Genomic DNA, 22,878 nt, shown 5'->3' with positions numbered 1-22,878 from the left:
CAGCTTCCAAAATCATCCAAAGAGAAGGATTTGGGTGAAGTCCAAGTCTGAAGGAATGGTGAAATATTGAACTTGGAGGTGTTGATCTCAGCTATGAAGAGTAATGGCTGAGATGCCTGGTGAAGAATGACTCCCTGGAGTGAACTGCCCTCTTTCCTGGTCCCAGGTTAAAAACTTCAGTAGAAGCTGCTTGCAGGAACTCCTCTGGGAAAGACACATTTGGACTATGCAATATTTTGACAAAATTTAATTATCAGGAAGTTAATCAGTTAGCAGTCACCTTAGAAAGAATTTTCTTGTTCTCATAGTTTATCATGAAAAACATCAGGACAGGGGCTCGAGTGATAGCGCAGCAGGTAGGGCGCTTGCCTTGCACGTGGCTGACCCGGGTTCAATTCCCAGCATCCCATATGGTCTCCTGAGCACTGCCAGGAGTGATTCCTGAGTGGAAAGCCTGGAGTAACCTCTGTGCATCTCCAGGAGTGACCAAAACAAAACAAACAAAAAAAAAAAATCAGGGCATTGCTATTGTTCTACCCAGTGACAACTTTTAAGTTGTTGTTACATGAACTTAGGTATCAGCCAGAAGGTCCACTGCAGACTTTCATGCTATTATAACATGGTAGAAACGTGGGAAAGGAGGTCTCAGGAAGAGAAATAATAAGAATTTGTGTTTTATATTTGCTTTTGTGTAGTGTTTGGGATCTTTTAAATGGAGAAAAAGGGATCCAGAATTCTGAGTACTTTAAATATTTTCCTTTCTTGAGCATAACCATTTCTTAAGAGAATGCCCCCCCCCCTTCAAGTAAGATATCTTTTTCCCCTGTGGGTTCGGTAACAGGCTGAGGATAAACAGGCCTTTTATATGACTTGTGCCTACGAATTTTTCCCATAAGTTCCACACAGCTGTTGGCTGCTCCCAAGGATAGTCTTTGCACACAGATATACTCATGCATATGCATATACATATGCAGAAACACATCTACTCATGCGCACCCACGTAGTTTCACATGCATGCATATACATGTTCAAGTACATACTCGCAGAGATCAAAAACACAAAACTTCATTCTAATGAACTAAATCCCAGAGTCCTGTTGCTCTGACTTTAAATTAAAGCATCACAGGACACTCTGACCAGGACTGGCTGAAGACTGGCTCAGACTGGAGACTGAGGTCATGACCCTGTTTATCAGGTGACAGAGATTGAGTTCAATTTCCAAAAACGGAAATGGGTAAGAAAGTTACGAATTCATACTTGATTTTTAGTATATCAGTGGCAGAAAGTCAGCATATTTGAGTGTTCATAGCCATTGCTGTATTACTTTGAACCTTTCATATGTCTTGTATTTTACTTGACTAAGTTATTTGGTGTTCACTAACTACAGAATTTGTTAACTGTTTTTATTTTTGTAAGGCACTTTCTAGGTATTTACAAAACATGATTAATGTTAATGTTTCTTGCAGGAGCTGGAGTTTCAGGATCTAACATGTGTCCTGCACTGCATTCACTCCTTCATAGCAGCCAAGGTGGCCTCCGTGGACCCCATGTTCATAGATAGTCAGAGCGTCGCAAGAAAATACATGTACAGCAACTAAAAGTGCTTCTGATGAGTGCTGAAAATTAAATTATTTTCTTAAGAAATGAATCTTTCCTGCACAATGTTGCAACTTTGTGTGATTTTATAATGAGCCTATAGTTGTGATACCAATAAAATATGTCACTAGTTTCCAGAGACGGGTCGTACTTATCTGATGAGTTAATCAGACTCTGTACAAGCTAAGCTGTGGTTCTGAGAATTCAGCTTCCATGGGAATTGATTCCATCACTGACATTCCTGCAGATCAGGTGAAAATGGTATTAACGCCTCAGGCCTACTTCATACTTGGGGAAATCCAGACTTTATTTTTATAGAATTTAGAGTGCAAAATATTAGAGCTCACCATTTTACTTCCTCAAGCAGTAAAGGCTTTCTTTTAAATTTATTTAGTTTGCCATCTTCTTAAGGAAGTAGTGTATAAAAGATTTATTTGAGAGATGCACAATGGAAATATGTGGGACAGGGAAATCAATTCTAATAATTTAGTTTTAATGTTAATTATAATTAATTAAACTGTGATCCTGTTAGAAAGCATAGTCATTTAAATGATTATTTAAATTATTTTCCCAATTCAAAAAATACACCTTTTCTTTCCTTATTTTTCATATTGCTTAGTACATCTAAGCAGATTGCATTTCTATGTTTGTTATCAAAACGAATTTAATGGCATCCCCCAGTTGTCTCATAGGGATGCAGACTTTAGTTAGAAACTATCAAAATTATATACTCTTTTCTCAAGTACAGGGAGAATATAAAATCATCAGACTGTAAAGTACAGGAAAATAATTCTAAGAAAAAAAGTATATGGTCCCTATATTTTATTTTGGAAGGCAAATGTGCTTTAGCCACTGTATGGTGTTCTTCAACATGATTGAAATTCCAGCCACTTATTCCTGGGTCACTGCAGATACATTCCTTGTTGTATTTTTATTTACAAAGAAGGTGATATTTTAATTTATAATATATTAAATATTTATAATTAAAGGTTTTTATGTGTTTGAAAATATATTCTTTTTCGAAGGTATCTATCTATAGAATATATATTATATGTATATACTCTATATAAAATTCCCATTTACTTTTTGTTGTTGTCATTCTTTTGCTTTTGTGTGTGTTGTTTTGTTTTGTTTTGTTTGTATTTTGGAGCTACAGGCCAGCAGTACTCAGAGATTACACCTGTATCTCTCCTCATGAATCGCTCCTAACTAACTCTGCTCAAAGAATATATGTGATGTTGAGTTTTGAACACAGGTCAGCTGCATGATGGCAAACACCATACCCACTATACTATCCATCTGGCTCCATTTGCTTTTGAATGGTTTCCTTGGAAAACTCTAACTTGAACAAAGCAAATTTTAAATGTTTGAGAATTTTAAATACTATTCTGATATCGGTGTTTAAGAACATTAGGGAAAAATGTCTTCTTTGCACATGTTTATTCCTTCATCAACTCAAACTTCCAATCAATGTTACTATTAGAAGCAATAGGAGTTAGAAGTTTATAAAATATTCACCAACTGAAAAAGTTAAAGTTAGAAATGATCTCATCTTCAAGTTCTCTTATGGATGAATATTTGATCTCCAAACTTAAATCAATTCTCATTTTCTTCCTTATGCCAGAGTACCCATATTGACTCAAGAATAGGCATATTGCACTAAAGATTGAGGAAATTGTGATGATTTTATTGCTTCCATGAAAAGATATTTTAACATTTGCCCTCCTAGCTAATATCTTTTCCCTGAAAGATGTGATAGCAAAATTTATTTTATATTTATATAAATACATACATTTGGAATACTCAGAGTCTTTTTATTAAAAAGCAGCAAAAATCTTTTCTTATTCAAATGAAGCAGGTGACCTTATGCCCATCTGTCTTTCTCTTCCACTTATGACCCCTGCCCATCAGCCACCACACAGTGATGCAAAGTTCTGGGGTCTGCACATGCTTTTCCCAAATGTACCAGCCTGGCTCTTCCAGTATATATACCAGGAGGAAGGGATGAAACAGCTCTGAATTAATTAGTGTCTGTTTTGCAAACTCAACTTGTCAAGGGCAATGGTTGCTTCTTTCAGCCTCCCTGTCAATGCTGGATTCAAAGTCACTTTATCTTACAAGGTATATGCAGTTCACCCTAAAATCGTCTCATTTTGTATTTTAATCATCAATAGGAATTTCACAGAATACTGCATGGCTTTTAAAAACTCATGGTTGCCTAGATTTTGCTGAGGGCTGCCTACTCATGATTTCTGTCTTTTCACACCCACCTGGCTACATTGGTGGTCTTAGTGTTCTCATTGCACTGATTATGGAGAGAGAGGCCAGCAAGATTCCACCCATATAATAAGGCCAGGTGACATGGGGCAAGCAGGAGCGGAAGTCCGAGGATCCCAGGCGTTAACCCCCAGCCGAGAGCCCAAACCCATGATTCTTCAGGCTGAAATGACAATTCCTGCCTCTGCCAACAAACCTCTCTGAGGGGGTCACCATGTGTGGCTCTACTTCCCTCCATAGAAATTACTAAGCATCATTTTCTCAGCCTGAGCCTGTTTCCCTTTGTTTCGGTTATATGACTTGTACTTGAACAACAAAAAACACAAACTCCTGCTGATGAAGTATTAATAAAAGTGAAACATGGTCCATTTGGGAAAGTGCCTTAACCCTTGCAATGAGTTTCATATATACTCCGTGGGCATATGACAGAATATTACTTTGATTAGGTAATTCTTCTTAGTGACATTGGTAGAGAATATTCATCTGGACACTTAAATATTTTGGTATGAGAATTTGGAAATAACCATATTTCTCTAAAGGAAGGAAATAAAATGACAAGTATGTCATTTTTCTCATGAAGGATGGCATACCGGTTTTAAGGAGTCTGATCTTGTAAACCATCGCTGCTTTTAGAAAGTACAGTGGGCGCAAGCTTTGCTAAATTAGCAGGAAAGGTTAAACTCTGATAAAAGAGGAAAATCAGAAGAAATTTTACTTTGTAAATAAATGTTTACTCTGTAAACTCAAGCAAGACAGTGCAAAAGCAGGCGGAAGGAAGGAAGGAAGGAGGGAGGGAGGGAGGGAGGAAAGAAGGAAGGAAGGAAGGAAGGAAGGAAGGAAGGAAGGAAGGAAGGAAGGAAGGAAGGAAGATGGAAACGAAAAACATCCTCTCCAACCAAGGGTGGAAAGTAATGGTTAACAGCAGAACCTAGTTTGAAAAGAGAGAAATTAAGTTAGCAGTAGGTGAAATGGAGAACATAGCAAATTTACCTATTCTGATAAGAATGGAATCTGTCAAAGTAGATCCTTTTAAACAATTCACAAAACATAATTTATCTCACCTTATGGTCTGTGTTTCTGTGACCTTAGAATACATTTCTGTTAGCAATGGGGAAAAAAAGGTCAAACTGCATTTTATTTTAGAAGTTTTAAAATAACACAGAATACAAACAAGTCTCTTAAAACTCTTCCTGACAGTGTTTCACTGAGCTCTGTGGGAACATGTGACACCAAGCAGCTAATGCTTATAATCATCCAATTATCCAATTACTGGCATTGCCCAAGGGCCTAACATCTGATTCTGTCTATTTTTGTGTGTTTCATGACTTATATTCTTCCTTTAGGATGCTCAACACATCACAAATGAGTCAGTGGAGCCCTACACACTCAGCAAATGTGCTTGGTAATTCTCTGCCCCTGTGGACCACATAAGGGAGCAGATTTTAAATCTATTGGCTCCTGGCATATTTGGTGGAGGTGCACACAGAGATTCCTAAGCTGCTTTTCTGGTGTGTCCTGGCCGTTTGATTTTCATCTTCTCAGACACAAAGAGTAGAGTGGGTACTTTCAAAATAGGTAAAAGATTGACTGATTATATCAGCATTTGTTATTGTTATTTGTATTTGTTCAGAGTTTGGGGAGGAGCATGTCTGAGTGAAAAGTACATACTTCTTCACTTCTGGTTACCAATATGCCCTTGAAACATGATATGCTTTGTTAATAAACCACTCCCCACCACATGTTAAGAATTAAAGATTTTGACCTAGTAATCTTGCAAAAAGAAAACCAGTGTTTGAAGTCTCAGGTGGGCTGGAGCAATAGCACAGCGGGTAAGATGTTTGCCTTGCACTCAGTCAACATGGCCGACCCAAGTTCGATTCCTCCGCCCCTCTCGGAGAGCCCGGCAAGCTACCGAGAGTATCTCGCCCACACGGCAGAGCTTGGCAAGCTCCCCGTGTCATATTCGATATGAAAAACACAGTAACAACCAAGTCTCATGATGGAGACGTTACTGGGCCCGCTCGAGCAAAATCGATGAACAACGGGAGGACCGTGACCATGACTGTGAAGTCTCAGGTAAATCTGTGTCATCTGCCCTTTATACTTCTTCTCCCTTTCTCCTTTGTAGATCACCATTATTCATATTTAGAATACTTAGGGAGAATTACAGTGAGAAAAAGTTAACAAAACTAGCAATTCCCTAGCATAGCCTTTTAAAAGAGCACCTGTTAATATAGGGTGGTTGTTGGATTATTTTCAAACTGATTTCTCTCCAAATCGTGAAAAGACTATTACTACTCACACAACAAGTGTTCCAGACCTAGAAATGCAGAGGTCTTCACCGACTTCCTAAAAATGGAGAAAGGATTGGGAGAGGAGATCCTGAAGACTTATTTTCAATATTGTCATTATGTGATTGAGAACTTTTGGCTGACTAATGCCTCTTTGGGGAAATGTTTCTCAGAGTAAAGACAACAGTTTCTCCTTATGAGGTTAAGAGGAATGACTACTAAGTTCAAAACTTGCTTTATAATTCAACCATTGAAAATGCAATGATGGTTCAAGAATTTCAGGTAATAAACTAGGAAATGTGCATCCAGGGTAGCCTTTATGGAACTGGTGCCCACAAGATTTAGACATCTGGTCAACCAGATCAGAAATCGTTGTCTCTCTCCAACTTCAGAACATTCACAATCAGTGTGTTTTATTTTTGTTCATTTGTTTGCTTTTTGTATTTTACTGAATTGGCTGAAATTTTGGCTGAGTTCATTTTAATTGTTATTCAGATAGATAATGAATTTCCAACTCTAATAAAAACTCAGTTACCCACACTATATCAAGGAAACAATTTATGCTGTGTTTAATTTGTCCTATCTGGTAAGCCCATATGTTTGCTTTGGGGTTATAAGTTCTGACAGAAAATCTGAAAATAGGCAAAAACTTTAACAAGAGTTATTCTTTGAAAACAATATCAACATCTAAAATGGCAAATTCTTTGACCTATCCATTGCTTTTTAAATAGGTCCATACAAACTTTAAAGCAAAAATAATTGATTAGTGATTTTTCCTTTTGTTTCATTTTGAAATTTTATAAAGGAAAAAGTGTATTGTGATGAAACTTTGATTCAATTATATTGATCATCAGTTGCTTAAGGTTGAGAAAGCATGTGGGCTGAAAAGATGATAGGAGAAACTAAACTCTTAGCTCTACATTAGTTTAGTAACTTGGTAAATTGAGTAACTTATTTTGATAATGAAAGAATCTATTTTAGTTTAAAGCATCCACATCTTCATTGGAAAGCATTCAGACAAAAATTACTGAAAGCTTCCAGCCCTCCACGGGATGCTCAAGGCTCCTATTTCTAAATTCTTATTCTTGGCTTTATATGATTATCAAAGTTCTTTTGGATTCTCATATTTTAAATGAAAACATCTCATAATTTCAAATTATTGTATGAGTATAATTATATGATATTTGTACATTATTTGTGATTTCCATTATTATAAAAAAAAAAAACAAGGACAGAAATGCACATTGAAATATCCAGATGTGCAAGCAGGACAGTTTCCAATAAGGTCAGACTCCACCATGTCCTCCAAGGAGACTGGTGATGAGTAACTTTTGATGGTGCATTTGTAATACCTGAGAATGGGAAAAGAAAAAGAGTTGAGCAATCTGGTTCAGTATATCTTGATACTAAATATTCTTTTGAAGAGGCGTGGGGTTGAAACTGTCATCCCTGCATGTCTACTGTGTAAGCCCATCCTATCTGGAACGTTTCTCTCTGAAACTGACCAAAGAAGGAAAGCTTGGTTCTAATGTTCAAATAGCAGTAATGTGCCAAGTGCTCCTATAAAATAAATACCTTGCTTTTTCATTTCTTAAGTGAAGGCTCTCACACAATCAATGCTAATTCAATTGGCTCTTTATTTTGTTCTTTTAAACAATCCTCTTGGGAGATGTGTACAACATTGTTTGATTTGATCAGATATGTTGTAAGGGCCTCTTTGGATATGTCCCCAGGAATTCCAGTTATCCTTCAAAATTGATCCGAGATGAGTTTTCACTTATAAAGAGTAATCCTTCTGAAGACATGGTCTGGCTATCGCCCACTACTGCATACAGAGTACTGAAGAGCTAAAGATCAGGGCTGGCATAAGCTTGGTTGTGGGTCTCTGATGCCTATATGGATTGTTTGATACTTAACCATCTGAATCTCAAGCCCATGACCTAGCATTTTCTCACGCTGGCCCTTCCTTTCAGTAGATAAGAAAGACATTTAATAAGAAAATAAAATTTTTAAATTAGTGTCATGGTGCTAAGCTTAAAAACTTCTGGCACTGAAAGAAAAGCTAAATTCATCTTGAAAATGAAAGAAAGAAAGAAAGAAAGAAAGAAAGAAGAAAGAAAGAAAGAAAGAAAGAAAGAAAGAAAGAAAGAAAGAAAGAAAGAAGTGGAAAGAAGTGGAAAGAAGTGGGAGGGAGGAAGGGAGGGAGGGAGGGAGGGAGGGAGGGAGGGGAAGAAGATGGGAAGGAGGAAGAAAGGAAGAAGAAAAGAGAGACTCCAAGAGCTTTAGCTATCTAGTCACAGGGAAAAAGAACTTGACATCTTCCTCCAAATTTTGTCTTATACTTTAGCTATGACAAAAATATATAATACAATATTTGGTTGGGGGAAAAATGGGCATCACAGTAAATTTATATCACAATAAGAGTTAACATTATTAAATAGTGTTTTTATTATTGAAAAACATTTCCCCAGTAACTACTGTTTCTTTAAAAGAGGAATTCAAAGCAAATGCAAAAGAAAAAACATCCACAGTGTTTACTTCAGATGAACCAATCCTGCTTGCCTTTAGGTAGCCTCTGGCTGACTTTGACTTTGACTTAGAGGGAAAAATCTCCTTGTACAAGAAAATGGTCTTTATTGCATAGATTTGGGGAGGGGAGAAGATTTCATGAGCCCTAGGAGGACTTTTGTGATTCTTTTGTGATTACCTGCCATGGTTTATGAAAGGCATTTCCAGAAGTCAGCTTCAAGGTGATTGTAGGCATTTCTGGCTTCTCAGCAAAACCTTCTCCTTAGAGAAAGTCAGAAAAAGAGATGAGGAAGGGAGCAGAGGGCATTGTAGAGATATGATGTGGCCCTCTTCTTTTATGAATAAGGATTTTCTTTGCCATCACATGAGCTCAAAATGAACCCACACAGATTCAGAAAAGGACAATATTTGACAACAGGACCAGGCTAGGGCTCTCCCTTATTGGTTTTCAGATCCTGTGTGCTCAGAATTGAAATTAATGTCAATGAAGTACCAAAGTTTTCCTCTTTCCCTAGAGGAGGTACTGAAAAATGAACAAAACTATAGAAATGCCCAAAATTTGGAGGTGGATCCAATGCTGGCATTTTAGAACCATTGCCAAAGTCCACTGCAATATATCTCATTCAAAAACAATTTTTACTCCCATCTGAAGAAATCCATTTTCCCTTTGAACATGTTGCTTTTAACCCTTTCTCTTCAGATGCCTGATATAGTGCTATTCTCTCCCCCCACACACACACTTTAATTTCAAGCTCAAGTATGAAGAACGTTATTGTATTCCTAAATTTGTTCAAATTTGCAAATACCTTTAAGTTGCTTGCATCAAGAGTTGGAAAACTATGAGTCCTAAGCCAAGTGTGGTTCCATGGCTGACTTTTGTTTGTGCAGCAAAGTTGGGGCAGAGATATTCCTTTATCTACTTGTGTATCCCTACAGCTGTTATTGCCCTGTCATCAGAGTGGTTGGGACAGACTGCATGTCCTGAGAAAGATGGTCCATCTTCTTCCAGTTCATTATGTAGAGACTCACAGATGGCACCATGGTCCTGAGTCCTGAGTCACCTCTCCATCTCTTGACATAGGATAGATTTTTCAAAACTTGTGGCTCCATGAGGATATGCTCAAGGCACCACTCAGGCCTAAGAAGGATTAAATAGCCAGGGTTGGGTGATGACTATTTGAGTTTCATGTCATAAGCACTCCTAAATCATTCTTCTGTTCATTCAACAAAGTTTGGTAATTTCTAGCTGCAAGATACTGATCTATGAGTCTCTACATACATGGTACGTGCCACACAGAAATAATGGGCCTGAAGAAGATGAACCATATTTCCCAGGACATGCAGACTCTCCCAGCCACTCTGCTGACAGTGCAGAAACAGCTACTGGAGGAATATACAAGCAGATAAAGTCGTGTCTCTGCTCCAGCTACGCTGCACAAACAAAAGTCAGCCATGGAACCATATTTAACTTAGGACCCATAGTTTTCCAACTCCTGATGCAAGTAACTTAAAGTAATTGCAAATTTGAACAAATTTAGGAAAACAAGAAAAATTTTCATCTTGAACTTGACATAAAAGGGCTTGAGAGAGAAAGAGAGATCTTATGAAACCCTTGGGCTGGAGCGATAGCACAGCGGGTAGGGCGTCTGCCTTGCACGCAGCCAACATGGCCGACCCGAGTTCGATTCCTCCACCCCTCTCGGAGAGCCCGGCAAGCTACCGAGAGTATTCGATATGCCAGACACAGTAACAACAAAGTCTCTAATGGAGACGTTACTGGGCCCGCTCGAGCAAATCGACGATCAACGGGAGGGCCTTTACCTTACTTACTTTATGAAACCCTTGTTTCCTGGGATCTTTAGCCTCCAGCTCTCAAGAGCACTTGGCATCTTGAGAAAAGAGCAGAGATCTAACCCAGGCTGTCTGACTCAAAGAGCACAGGTCCAACCTCCACTGATGCTTCCCAAGGAATCCTTGACAACTTCATGCCCAAAATGATTCTCACAGGAAGAATATAACTCCTCTTCCAAAATGTGACTTGAACATCGATGACCAGGCGATGCTAAGGTGACAAAGGCAGTGTTGAAGTACAATGTGAATGTGAGAAAGATGCATTCAAGTTTAGGGCATCAGTAGAGTAGTTAGCAAAACTGTATTTGCTGATGGAGAAAAGAATACCTTTGAGTGTTTGCATTTCCCTACATATGAATGTTTCTAGAAGATGTAAGGTCAGGAAAAAATCAGTCATAAAGAGTAAAACAACAGTTGATGTCACTAATCTGTGGGATATAAAGAAACAAAGCAGGAGAAAAGGCATGGGCCAATGAAAAACTCTTAGATTCAAATAACAAAACTGATGTTACCAAGGAGAGGGAGCCAGACGGGAGAGTGGAGGAGGCTGAGAACAGAGAAGCAACCAAGGGAAAGTGCTGAAAGAATATTGGCACCTTGGTGGTGGATGAGTTTCCATAGTGTTATACTCTTAAAGCATAAATATTAGTATTCTGAACCAATTATCTCAATAATGATAAAATAAAAATAATAAGGGAAATATAGATTACCTTTGTGTAAAACTAAAGCATCCTGAAGAAGTGAGAGATGTCAAATGTGATTTTATAAAATATTAAGTATTAAGTCTGGTTGTTCTTTATTTGATTTGGGAAGACTAAAAAGTAATCTTTCCTATGGCGATTTTTTTCTCCCATGATATAATTAAGTACCTGCATAACATTAAACTAAAACAACTGGCTGGGGTCAGGAGAGGACCCAGTGACTAAAGCACTGGCCTTGCAAGAATGAGGTCATGACACTGGTATTGCTGTATGTACCATTCATGATCCTGGCAGCTTTGCGCGCTTTGATCTCTAACACTAAAATTGATTTTCAGTTTCACTGCCGTTCGGTATGTGTAGATACTGCAAATTAAATGGTATAGTATACAGCAAGCACAACGACATTTTATTTTATTTTATTTTAATTATTTATTTTTGCTTTTTTTTGGTCACACCCAGCAATGCTCAGGGACTACTCCTATCTTTGCACTTAAAAATTACTCCTGGTGGTGCTTTGGGGACCATATGGTATGCCAGGTATTGAACCTGCATCAGCCGCACACAAGGCAAATGTCTTACCCACTGTACTATTGCTCTGGTCCCATCAACATTTTATTTATTTTTGTTTTTTGGGGGTTCTTTTGAAATTTTTATTAGTGAAACACTATTAGGTACAGTTATAGACATACAAATTTTGTGCTTGGGTTTCAGTTATACAATGATTGAGTACCCATCCCTCCACCAGTGCCCATTCTCCACCTCCAATGCTCCCAGTATCCCTCCCATCCTACCCCAACCCTGTGGCAGGGCATTCCCTTTTGTTTTCTCTCTCCTTTTGTGTGCTGTGGTTTTCAAAAGAGATATTGAGTGGCAGTCATGTTCGGTCTATAGTCAACTTTCAGCATGCTTCTCTCATCCTGGGAGGATCCTCCCAACACCCTTTATTTGGTGCTCCCTTCTCTATCTAAGCTGCCTTTCCCCCCCAGCATGAGTGGCTGGCCTCCAAGTCATCCCATCAACATTTTAAAAGATGTGTGAGCACTACAGTCAGAAGTTCAACCCAAAATGAAGGAAAAAAACTGAAATTCTGGGTAGCATGTGTATGAGCACTGCAATAATCCCTGGTAAGTTCTACAATGAGAATATGCAATTAAATAAGCAAAAATCCCAGCAATCACCCCAGCTGAAACATGCATGCACCACAACCACATACATGTATGTGTTCAATCCAGACTCATCACAACAACATCAATGAAGGGAAGAGAAGGGGGAATATTAAAAACAAAAATCATTACTTTCAAAAAGTAATGAAACAACCATATCGTTATTATATTCTAACTAAATGATAAGTTTGTTGCACTTGTTATTTTCAGGATGCCTCTCCAACTAGGCACAGGAGCTATTATTAAGAGAAATGTTTGGCTTATTCCTCTAGTTCTATGCAATTTTAATCTTTTTATCTAAATATGCAATTACTACAACCACTAGTCCCCAACTTGCTTACAATAATCTGCCCAAAACTAATCAATAGAACAGCCTATTCTATGAGAATAGTTCTCATCTGGAAAATAATAACATATCTAAAAAGATAACTTCTCTGATAATATGTTTTGTGTACAAAAATAAACCCAGAGTTTTATGTGTACCTTTACAAATTTACAGTACAACAATTTCCTCATTTAAGACAAATACTTTCTCAATCCACTGACATTATATTACAAGATAATTTGGAAAAAAAAACCAGTATTTTAGGTATGTGTGTAGAGTTAAAAGTATGTGCCTTAAATTGCACAGAATTTCAGTCCAAGTAAGTCATTTACTTACGACTACTGTTACAGTTGTAAGTAAATGACTTCTCTAAATCTCAATTTCTTTATTTGAAAATAGTAAGAATATAATAGAAGTTTTTACTGCCATAGGATTATTGAAAGGATTCAAGAAATTTCATCTGGTATAGCATAAGCTCACAACAAATGCAGCAAGTATTTTGAATTCTATCCAAGGAGATCTTGTAGAAAACAATTTGATTCCAACACAAAACCAAAACTTTCTCATATGTCATAATGAGTCTCTTTAAAAAAATTTTTAGCATCAGTTACTAAGTAGAGGCTCACCAATGCTGTCCACTTGATCAAACCAGTCTCATTGAGCTAGAAATGATATCCTTCAATGCGTGATGAGAGTAGACTATAGTCCAAACAAGATTGCCATTCAATGTCTCTTTTGCAAACCACGGCACCCAAAAGGAGAGAGATGGCGGAGGGGAATGCCTTGCCACAGTGATAGGGTGGGAAGGGAAGTTGGGGGGTGGGAGGGATACTGGGACTAGTGGTGGTGGAGAATGGGCACTGGTAGAGGGATGGGTATTCGATCATTGTATAACTGAAACCCAAGCACAAAAATTTGTAAGTCTACAACTGTACCTCATGGTGTTTCACTAATAAAAATTTTTAAAAAAAGAATATTTATCATAGCATACCTTTTAAGCTCTCTGGATAACTCAAATAGAAACTTGTTAAATAACATTTCACTTACCTTAAACATTATATGAAGTATGTTATTTTTATGTTTGGATTTATAATGAAATATGTACCTTCACCAGTGCCCATTCCCCACCCCCAAAAACCCCAGTATACTCCCATCCCACACCCTCCCCCTACCTGTAGGGCAGATGATTTCCACATTACTCACGCTCTACTTTGATCACATTCAATATCTTGACACCAGACCCACCATTATTATTTGACATTTTGCCCCAACACTCAGATCTGCTGAAAAGGCAACAGTAGACAATTTGTTTTCTATTGCTGGTTATGAATAACATACGATGTCTCGTGGCTGCAGTACTGGCTGCATGATTTTGAAATTTCAAAATTTTAACACTTAAATCTGGAAGGATTTCTGCAAAAACCTGCTGGGTTCCGAGATTTGTTCCCAAGTCTCTGGGATCATGGCCTCTCTGGCTCCTGATCAAGCTGCTTAATGGCCATGATCCAAGAGATCCAGAAACAAATCTCAAAACCCAGTGGCTTTTGGCAGAAATGCATCCGGACCCCACAGTAGGTTACTGTCGCCGGGCCACTCCAAGAGGGAAAGGGTGCTGTCCCTCCGCCTGCTCCCCCTTGGTGGCTCAATGGCCACCATCTTCCAGAGGCCATTGGACAGTCAGGTTTGGGCCCGCAGTGATGAGACATATTGGGCCTCCTGGAATGGGGGTGGAGTTGGTCCTTTCCTCACCACCCCAACGAGACCCCAAGTCATCGTCCACGAACAGCCTCCCTGGCTCCTGATCAAGCTGCTTAACGGCCATGATCCCAGAGACTCAGAAATAAATCTCAAAGCCCAGTTGCTTTTGGCAGAAATGTGTCCGGACCCTGCAGTAGGTTACTGTCGCCAGGCCACCCCAGCGGGGAAAGGGTATTGTTCCTCCACCTGCTTCCCCAGGCAGCTCGGTGGCCACCATCCTCCAGAGGCCACTAAACAGTCAGGTTTGGACCCTCAGTGACGAGACACGTGGGGCTTTATGGGATGAGGGTGGAGCCGGCCTTTTCCTCCGCTTCCCAAGAGACCCGGAGTTGCCGCCCATGAACGGCCTTTCTGGCTCCTGATCAAGCTCCTTAATAGAGGTTTGGTTTAAAAGTATGGAAGCAACACATTTTGCAACCATTTCCAACCAAGTGGGACTCCAGATATTCTGTGATGTGAGCCACAAAAGATAGAAGATACAAAACCTGCTTTGGAAGGCTAAGACCACAGTATATTGGGAATCACAGAGGTGGTCACACACTTAGCTCCTTTACTTGAATTAGTGTCACTGGTTTGTACTGTTTTGTTCTGCTTTTTTCCAGAACTCAAAGCCAAGACCAGATGGAAGGAGTCCATCTATGGGACACGAGCCAGACTCACAGAAAACTCTATGATATCATCCATCCACCCCACATGATTAAGAGTCTTCTTCAAAGTCAGACCTCTAGCAAGCCCTCCTAAAATGAAGCACTCAGCATACCCACTGGGATATATTTGATTTGCAAATAGCAAAAAGTGTCTTTCTAGATTCAACACACGTTGAGGTTTTTGCCTCAATGGTAAAGACCCCTAGTGAGAAAGGGAAAAGTATAATCCACTTTGACCTTAACACCTATTACTTAGGAGGTTCTCTGTCCCAGGGAGCTTCGGGTATACTTCGCTGAGCAAGGCTGCCCAAAATAAGATAGGCCCAGTTTGGAGAAATTTGGGAGAAAAGTTGGAGAAGGTTTCCAAAGTTACAACCATTGCAAGTGTTCCCCAGAACCAGTATGGTCCTTCTGATCTAGGATCCTATTGTAGCTGCCACATGCTTGGTTGGACCTGCCAGTAATAGGCCCAGCAGACTAGTTACCTTCACTATCTATAATTTTCAAACAAACCACAATGCTGAACAGTCCCCTAAAAGTGAATTTTAATGAGTCACAGACTCACTGAGATCATAAAAAGATGGTGGCACTCTCTGTGGACTGGAGACAGAAGAGGCTGCTGCTCCCTGCTCTGAGCTATGACATCTGTGATAGTGCTTCTGCCTCTATCTCTCTTTCCCCACTTGTGCTGGTGCTTCCTTCAGGGCTCTCTCTTATGAACCTGGACCCATGTCAGCCAGTCACAGATGGAAGCAGAGTTTAAAAGGAAGAATGGTTCAAGGATCAAGTTGAGGATGACTCTAAAGCAGAGCCTTCTAGGTTTTTCTTATGTGAAAGGGCAGAAATGCACATGGAATTCAAGGTCTCTAGTGCCTCTTGAAGGTGCTGATTCTCCAGATCACTCTGGGAAGCATCAGACAGGAAGTATTCCATGGGAATTTCAGCACCTGTGTTCCAAGGAACATCTCAAAAACTAAATATATTGCATGCTCTTATCAGAGAGGTTCTCCAATCTTCCTGTGATGGTGATTCAACATCAAGGTGGTAACCAGGAAGAGAAGCCTGTTTGAAAGGCTAAAGGGAATAAGTTTGGTCTCAACCTTGTGTCATCCTTGAAAACAAACAAACCTTGAACTCAACTTTCCAGTTAACATTGGAGAATAAATGTGGAATCTTGTTTTTTGCTTTTTTAATCTTTCTTATTATAGTTTAGACAAACTGGTTATAATAGAGAAAATGGTTTTGATGTACCCAGATACTACACATTTCACATCACCAAATGCCCTAAGACTTTCCACTATCAATACATTGATCACATTTGCAGAATGTGGACACTGTCATTAAAAGATAATGTTTGCCACTGGATGAGCAAGTCAGTAGAATATTAAAGAGTACAGGGGCCACTCACAATTGGGAAGAAGGAAGGGGAATCCAGCAAAGGAGAAGAGGGGGGACACCCATGCAGGTTCATACAGCATCTGATATAGATAGAAGCTAGTCAAAAACAATGACTGGGGGTCATCCAAGTGCAACAAAGCCCCAAGGTTGAGAAACTGCTCCAAGAAAGTGTCTCTTGGTTCAGGAGAGTGGAGGTTGTTCAGCAACCACTGTGTACTCAGTGGGAGTTAATGAAATTCTCTCATTTCACTAGAGTAAAGTGAATGCAGGTTAGGGGCAGAGCTGGGGAAAAATTAGGAATTAGGGTGAGCAAATTAATGATGACTCCATGAAACTATGCAGCAAAGCAAGGGAATCTGAAAGAGAGGTGACCTGGGGCAAGTGAATGATGAAGACTCCCATACTCATCCATCAGCAAGACAGGCGAACAGGTCACTTCAGGTCATCCCTCAGGCTGGCTCTGAAAACAGCTCTCTTTCCCTCAAATGGTTTTGTTTCTGAACTGAATGGATCATTGTAGACAATGGCATGTTCAAAGAATCAGAGAGGTTAGACCCACCTGAAGGAAAGCCCAGCTATCCTACCCCATATGGAAGGTGGCTACTGACCATCTTAACAGAATAAAATGACTAAAGGTAAGGCAGATTTGTACAGACAAAGTTGGCAGTTAGGAGCCCAGATGTCTCCCACCAAACCAGAGTGTTCTCAGGGATCTGGAATCTTCTAGGTACACAGAACCTTCCCAAGGGCCAGCAGCCTTCCCAGGACCCCAGACATATAGCCATCTGGAGGCTTTGCAGATTATGGAAGCTATCCAGGGGACCCTCTCAAGAACCCAGAATACAAATACCTGCAAGACAATCTTTCCTCCCACAGCAGTGCATTCCTTTCCTCCTGCTTCTCTGGGTTTTTGTAAGTTTGATGGGGACAATTGTAATGGTAATTGCACTTTCATATTCATCAAAGGAAGCCAATACCAGTACCACATGCAGAATTTTCTCTACAACAAGCAGGAAGCCTGGCTTTTTTTTTTCTCTCTGAAGCCCTAAGGAGATGCAGACCTCTTTATGAATCACTCCACTCACCCAGCTAAAAGGCTAATGAGACTTTTAAAAAATGTATTGAGTTTCCACAGAGTTCCAAGTAGTAATGTCCTGAGGTAAGCTTAGATCAGGAGGGACTCTGAGAAGCATGAGTGCCTGCATGGATGCCTACATGCATATATGAGCCTGTGTGTGTCTCCGCACATGTTTGCATAATTGCAGGTGTTTGCCTTTGTGCATAGGGAGAAAGCAGGTGTTGTCATCAATAAATACGGATTTCCTTTCCAGAACACAGAGAAAATTGATGTCACATAAGAGAGGGATAGCCGTCTCCAGAGGCACTTCCTGATTTTCTGAACTGATACCGTCCTCACTGGAAACGAAGTCAAACACATCTTCCCATCTTGTTTATTGCTCAATCCAGCTCAATAATAGTAGGAAAGGATTTATGGCTACAAAGGGATCAAAACAGACAGTAACTGATACACAGTTCAGCACAGAGGCATAAGGATAATCGTGGAGTGGGGGTACCAGACAGCTGTGACGTTAAGGACGGTACAGGGGTGAGGGCAGGACAGATCCTGGTTGGTCTTGGCCGGTGATTCTGAGCCCCCAGCAGTTTCACTTATGCCCTGTGATCCCTGGTCTCTGGCTGTAGGCATGGGGTCCCTGTTTCCTAAACCCTTAGCACTAAATTCTCTCTGTACAGCTGGTCACCAGGAGTTCCGTCCTCTGAAGGAGGCATCTCAGCTGTTTTATTAGTATTTTTGTTCAGAAACCTCCATGCAGCCCAAACTTCTTCTGCATCAGCAGAGGCCAGTCAGCACTGGGTCAGGGTGACGGTGAACAGGCACAGTATTGATGGCGACTGAGAGCCACAGCTGATAAAGACTGAAGGAGAAGCTCAGGTAACTGATCTCCCCCCACTCTCCACTCACGGCTGACTCATCTGCCCTCCTGTCTCCAGACAGAGAAGGGTCCATGCAATTCTTCTGTTCCCACTGACCTATGGTTCTATGCTAGTTGACAGAATGGTCTGGATGTTCAGGCTGTCCTCAGACAAAGATTGGGGAGATTAAAGGATCATCTGGACCATCCAAACCTCCAAAATTGGTTTCCCTGTGGGGAATTAGATCCTATTATTTAAAAAGGGCAGTACTAGAGCAAACGAAATTTAGAATAAATCTGTCTCTCCCCGGATATAAATGCAGACCGGATCTTCCCCTGGAAACCCTTGGGAAGCTACCCTTGATGATTTGCCTCCTCCTGTGTGAACTCTTGGGTTTCTAGCTTAGGGGGCTAGTTCAAGAGTTTCTTTCTGGCATAGCCTCACCTTTGGCTTCATTCAGCCTGTTCCAGCACTATTGGAAGCAGAGGGGAAAGTTCCAACAGGACTAAATGAAGTCCCAGTGGACAGAGACAAGCGCAGGATGTTTGATGAGAAGAATTGTTTTCTCTTTCCTGACTTGCATCTGGGGGACCCTCTACCAGGGCTTAACCTGTGGGTATGGGACAGTGGGCCTGCGTTTATGCAGGGATTGGGGGCCAAAGCTGTGTTGCTCAAGGAAGACCTCACAGAAACACAAAGGAACAGCTCCCAACCCCCCACTGTAGGCTGTGCCCCCTTGGCAACTTCTAGGATAAATGACTCCATCTGGGAAACTGACTGCAGGTAGATTCTCTACCCTCTTTTGGGGCCAGCTCCCGAGGCTATAGGGATATTACATGATGAACAGGCTATGGTACAAAGCCAGGAACTGGAGCTATACTCTCAGATTCACAAATGCTTTTTCCAACCTTTTCCTTTAACTTTCAAAGCAAAGCCTGGCAAGCTCCCCGTGGCATATTCGTTATGCCAAAAACAATAACAATAACAGGTCTCATTCCCCTGACCCTGAAAGAGCCTCCAATCCTTGGGAAAGATGAGTAAGGAGAGGTTGCTAAGATCATTGTATAACTAAAACCCAAGCACAAAAATTTGTAAGCCTACAACTGTACCACTGAACCTCATTGTGTTTCACTAATAAAAATTTTTAAAAAAGAAAAAAAAAGAAAAAGAAAAAGAAACTTATATTTAAAAAAAATAAATTTCAGGGCAAGTACGAATGGAGTTGTTACTGGCACCTGCTCGAGTAAATCGATGAAAAATGGGATGACAGTAATACAGTGATACAGTGGTTTAACATTTGTGTTTTGTGAGGCCAAATATAAATTAAAATAAGTACTTTCTTATCCCTGCTTGCATAAAGGGAGAGTATCGCTCACTTCCTCGCCCCCACCTTCTGCTTAGAGAATTGACTCAGACAATTTATAACTTGTGCACTCCTCTTTCTCCTCAAATGATATAATTGTTTTTTCAAGAGCGATAAGCCTCTTACCAGCTTTATAACCAGGGATGCCTTTCTTGAAAGCCTGAAACGACTTTTTGAAATGTGCCCATCAGAGAGGACAGTGCATCTGCAGTCTCCTGGGGCCCGGTGGGTGAGGGGGGCCTCTCCTCAGAGGCTTCCAGTTCCAAGCTGCAAAATGACCTCCTGCTGTCAAGATAGTTTACTTTCCTTTGTAAGAGACTATCACTCTGATTGCCAAGAGCTGTGTGTGACAAGTGAACAGCCACTGTTCATCCAAGAACACGTGCAGCACAGCTGTCTCCAGGCCATCTGCAAGAAGTCCTTTCTTTCTATCTCTTGGCAACGTGTGGGAAGCACATCGCATCTTTGTTTAATGCTGATGCAACACAGACACATTTTCTTCCTCTCTTGCTTTTGTGTGGTGATCCTATGAACCAGGCAAAGTTTTTGTTTTCAGTAATGCTGCCCCTATAGTTTTACATGACAGCCTCTTATAGTTACCCATGCACCTGAAGAAATTCCAGAGTCAGGCTGAAATTCAAATGGAACTACAGTGAGTTAAGGGGGTGGTGACGAGAAGTGAGAACTTCCTCCCCCTGCCTAAGAGACTAGGGTGTCCTTCAGATATTAGAGGGATGCAGACTAATGACTGGCACAAATTGAGATTCTCTTCCACCCCCTTGTTCAACAACATGTTGAAATAAGAGGAAAGCTGGCATTTGAGTTACATGTTTCTTTCTATTCTATCTTCTATGGAGTAAACACGTGCATTTTAAAAATGCAAACATTTGTACATCTTTCTTACTCATTGGCCCAAGTTATATTAGTTTCCATTCATTTTGATATGTAATTCAGAGTTTACTGAGGAACATTGGCTCATAACATAATTGTCTGACACTACAGTGACGTCAATGATTACAATTTTATTCTGCTGAGAGACGTTTTGTTTCACTGTAAAAATGCCAGCTCGCCTCTGCAGGAAAGTCCCTGTGATAGAGTGACATCACTGTGTCCATCTGTCAGTCTAGACTTGCAATTTTTGGGCCATTTACATAAAATATTTTAATCTGTGCCTTCATTGACAGATTTAAATCCACCAAATTTTAATAGGGGGAGAGGCAGAGTGACAATAGAGTAAGTAGAGCTCTTGTCTTGCTTGAGGGTGACCAAGGTCCAATACCGGTACCCTCTAATAGTTCCCTGAGTCTACCAGGAATGATCCATGAGTCAGTGACAGGAGTAAGCCTGAAAACTGCTGGTATGGCCTCAAAATAAAAACAAGACTAAACTAAGGTAAATAACTGCCTCTGGTGAGTAAACAAGGTAAAGAAACAAAATCAATATTCTCCCCCTCGTTAAGCAAATGAATCTGTTTATTTTGTAGTTCTGACAGTTAACTCCCTGAGAACAAAAATACTATTTAATACATAGGTGTTTGAACATTCCTGAAGCAAACAAGTGTGTTTTCAGTTTTATCTTCCTGGTAAGCATTTCCTGGAAGAGGAACATGATGATAACGTAGATTCAGAGGTCAGTAAGTGGCAGAGTCCTCATTCTGCGCTATTAAAATTATTGTGTATCATCTGATTCGCTAAAATCCAAATATTCACACTTTCAGATTGAACCCATTTGTATGTTACACATCCATTGACAAGGCAGCATAGTAGGCCAAAGTGGTTTAAGATGGAAAGTGACTGTTCTTTTTACAGAAAGTTGCCTGAAGGTATGGTTGAGACTTATATTCCACTTATTCCTTACCCACTATAAGTGCAGAACTTTTCCAAGGCAGAGATTCTGATTTGGGGAGAGATCTCCCAAGCAATGTATAGGTGGCCCTACAGACCCTTCCATCAATCCTCAGCCAACTGATTAATGCAGGGAAAAACCCCAATACCCCATCCATGCTTGGGAGTCTCCAAGGTTGTGTCCAAAGATACTTAGGGGACAATTAGACAATGTCTCATGCAAGCATGCTCCTTAACCACTGTACTATCTTCCTGACTCCCAAAGCAGAAATTTTAAAAAACCGTTGAGATTCTCTGATTTACAAATTTATTCATAATTGGGTTTTTCACACATAAATCCCAAACTACACCCATTACCAGTGTACCCATCTCCCTTCCCCTAGGGTCCCAACAATCCTTCTTCTCAATGCCCCCACAACCTAATTTTGTAGATAAAAGCAGAATTTTTATCAGGCTCATTTTGTTGATGAGAAAGCCAGGTGTAAGGTGGCTGAGTAATTAAAGTACTCAATTACTTAAGAGGTAATATGAGGAATTAAATCTAGAACTATCTAGAATCAAAGCCTGTACTCATCTAAATTTACAAATGTCTCTGGTATGAATCAGGTTGAAATACTAAAAATCATTTTGCCACAGATTCAAACAGAGGATGATAATTTTTCTAAATGCTTGCCAAAAACCTTCAGGAAAAGTATTAAAGATACAAATTGCCAATAAGTATGTGCAGAACATGAATTGTGCATGCTAGGGCATGGATGACGGTCAGTCACGGTCCTCTAGCAGTGCCCAGAGGTTACACTGAATCAGCTCTCATTTCCACACAATTAGCCAGCTGATTAGCATATTCAGAGTGAAAGGAACCACAGGGCTCTATTAAATATGACCCAATGTCAAAAAAGCGAAGAGTGTCTGGGAAGCAGCCTGAATTTGGAGAAATACCTGTCACTCATTCTGTAACTTTCTTGGAAAAGGAACAACTCCCAGTCTTGGAGCATTGTGGTAAGCCACTGAAAGCTGTAGTTTTCAGCACTCATTACAAAGAATATCTCGTGGGAACCCTCAAAAAATTTTTTTTTGTTTTTCTTACCCAAACATAAGCAACATGTCAGCAGAAAGGCAACTAACCCCTGTCAAAGTTTTCTTAAAAACAAAACCAACCAAACAGTGGAGGGCCTAGGTAAACATTACAGGAGTTTAGGCTCT

The 22,878-nt window shown here is 40.2% G+C and overlaps 1 protein-coding gene across 5 annotated transcripts in view; it reads left to right on the top strand.

Annotated features, from left to right (window-relative positions):
* Window positions 1-2,091, top strand: part of SNTG2 (syntrophin gamma 2) — a 440,849-nt gene extending 438,758 nt beyond the window's left edge. For all 5 annotated transcript variants that reach the window (XM_056124862.1, XM_056124871.1, XM_056124854.1 and 2 more), the window contains one exon: window positions 1,467-2,091. In XM_056124862.1, coding sequence (XP_055980837.1) covers window positions 1,467-1,598 — 132 coding nt within the window. In that variant the 3' untranslated portion in view covers window positions 1,599-2,091. The remainder of the gene's footprint in view (window positions 1-1,466) is intronic.
* The last annotated feature ends 20,787 nt before the right edge of the window (window positions 2,092-22,878 follow it).

Source organism: Sorex fumeus, unplaced genomic scaffold, assembly GCF_029834395.1.
Source record: "Sorex fumeus unplaced genomic scaffold, SorFum_2.1 ptg000006l, whole genome shotgun sequence".
Taxonomy (NCBI): Eukaryota; Metazoa; Chordata; class Mammalia; order Eulipotyphla; family Soricidae; genus Sorex; species Sorex fumeus.
This window is presented reverse-complemented; position numbering and strand designations above follow the sequence as displayed.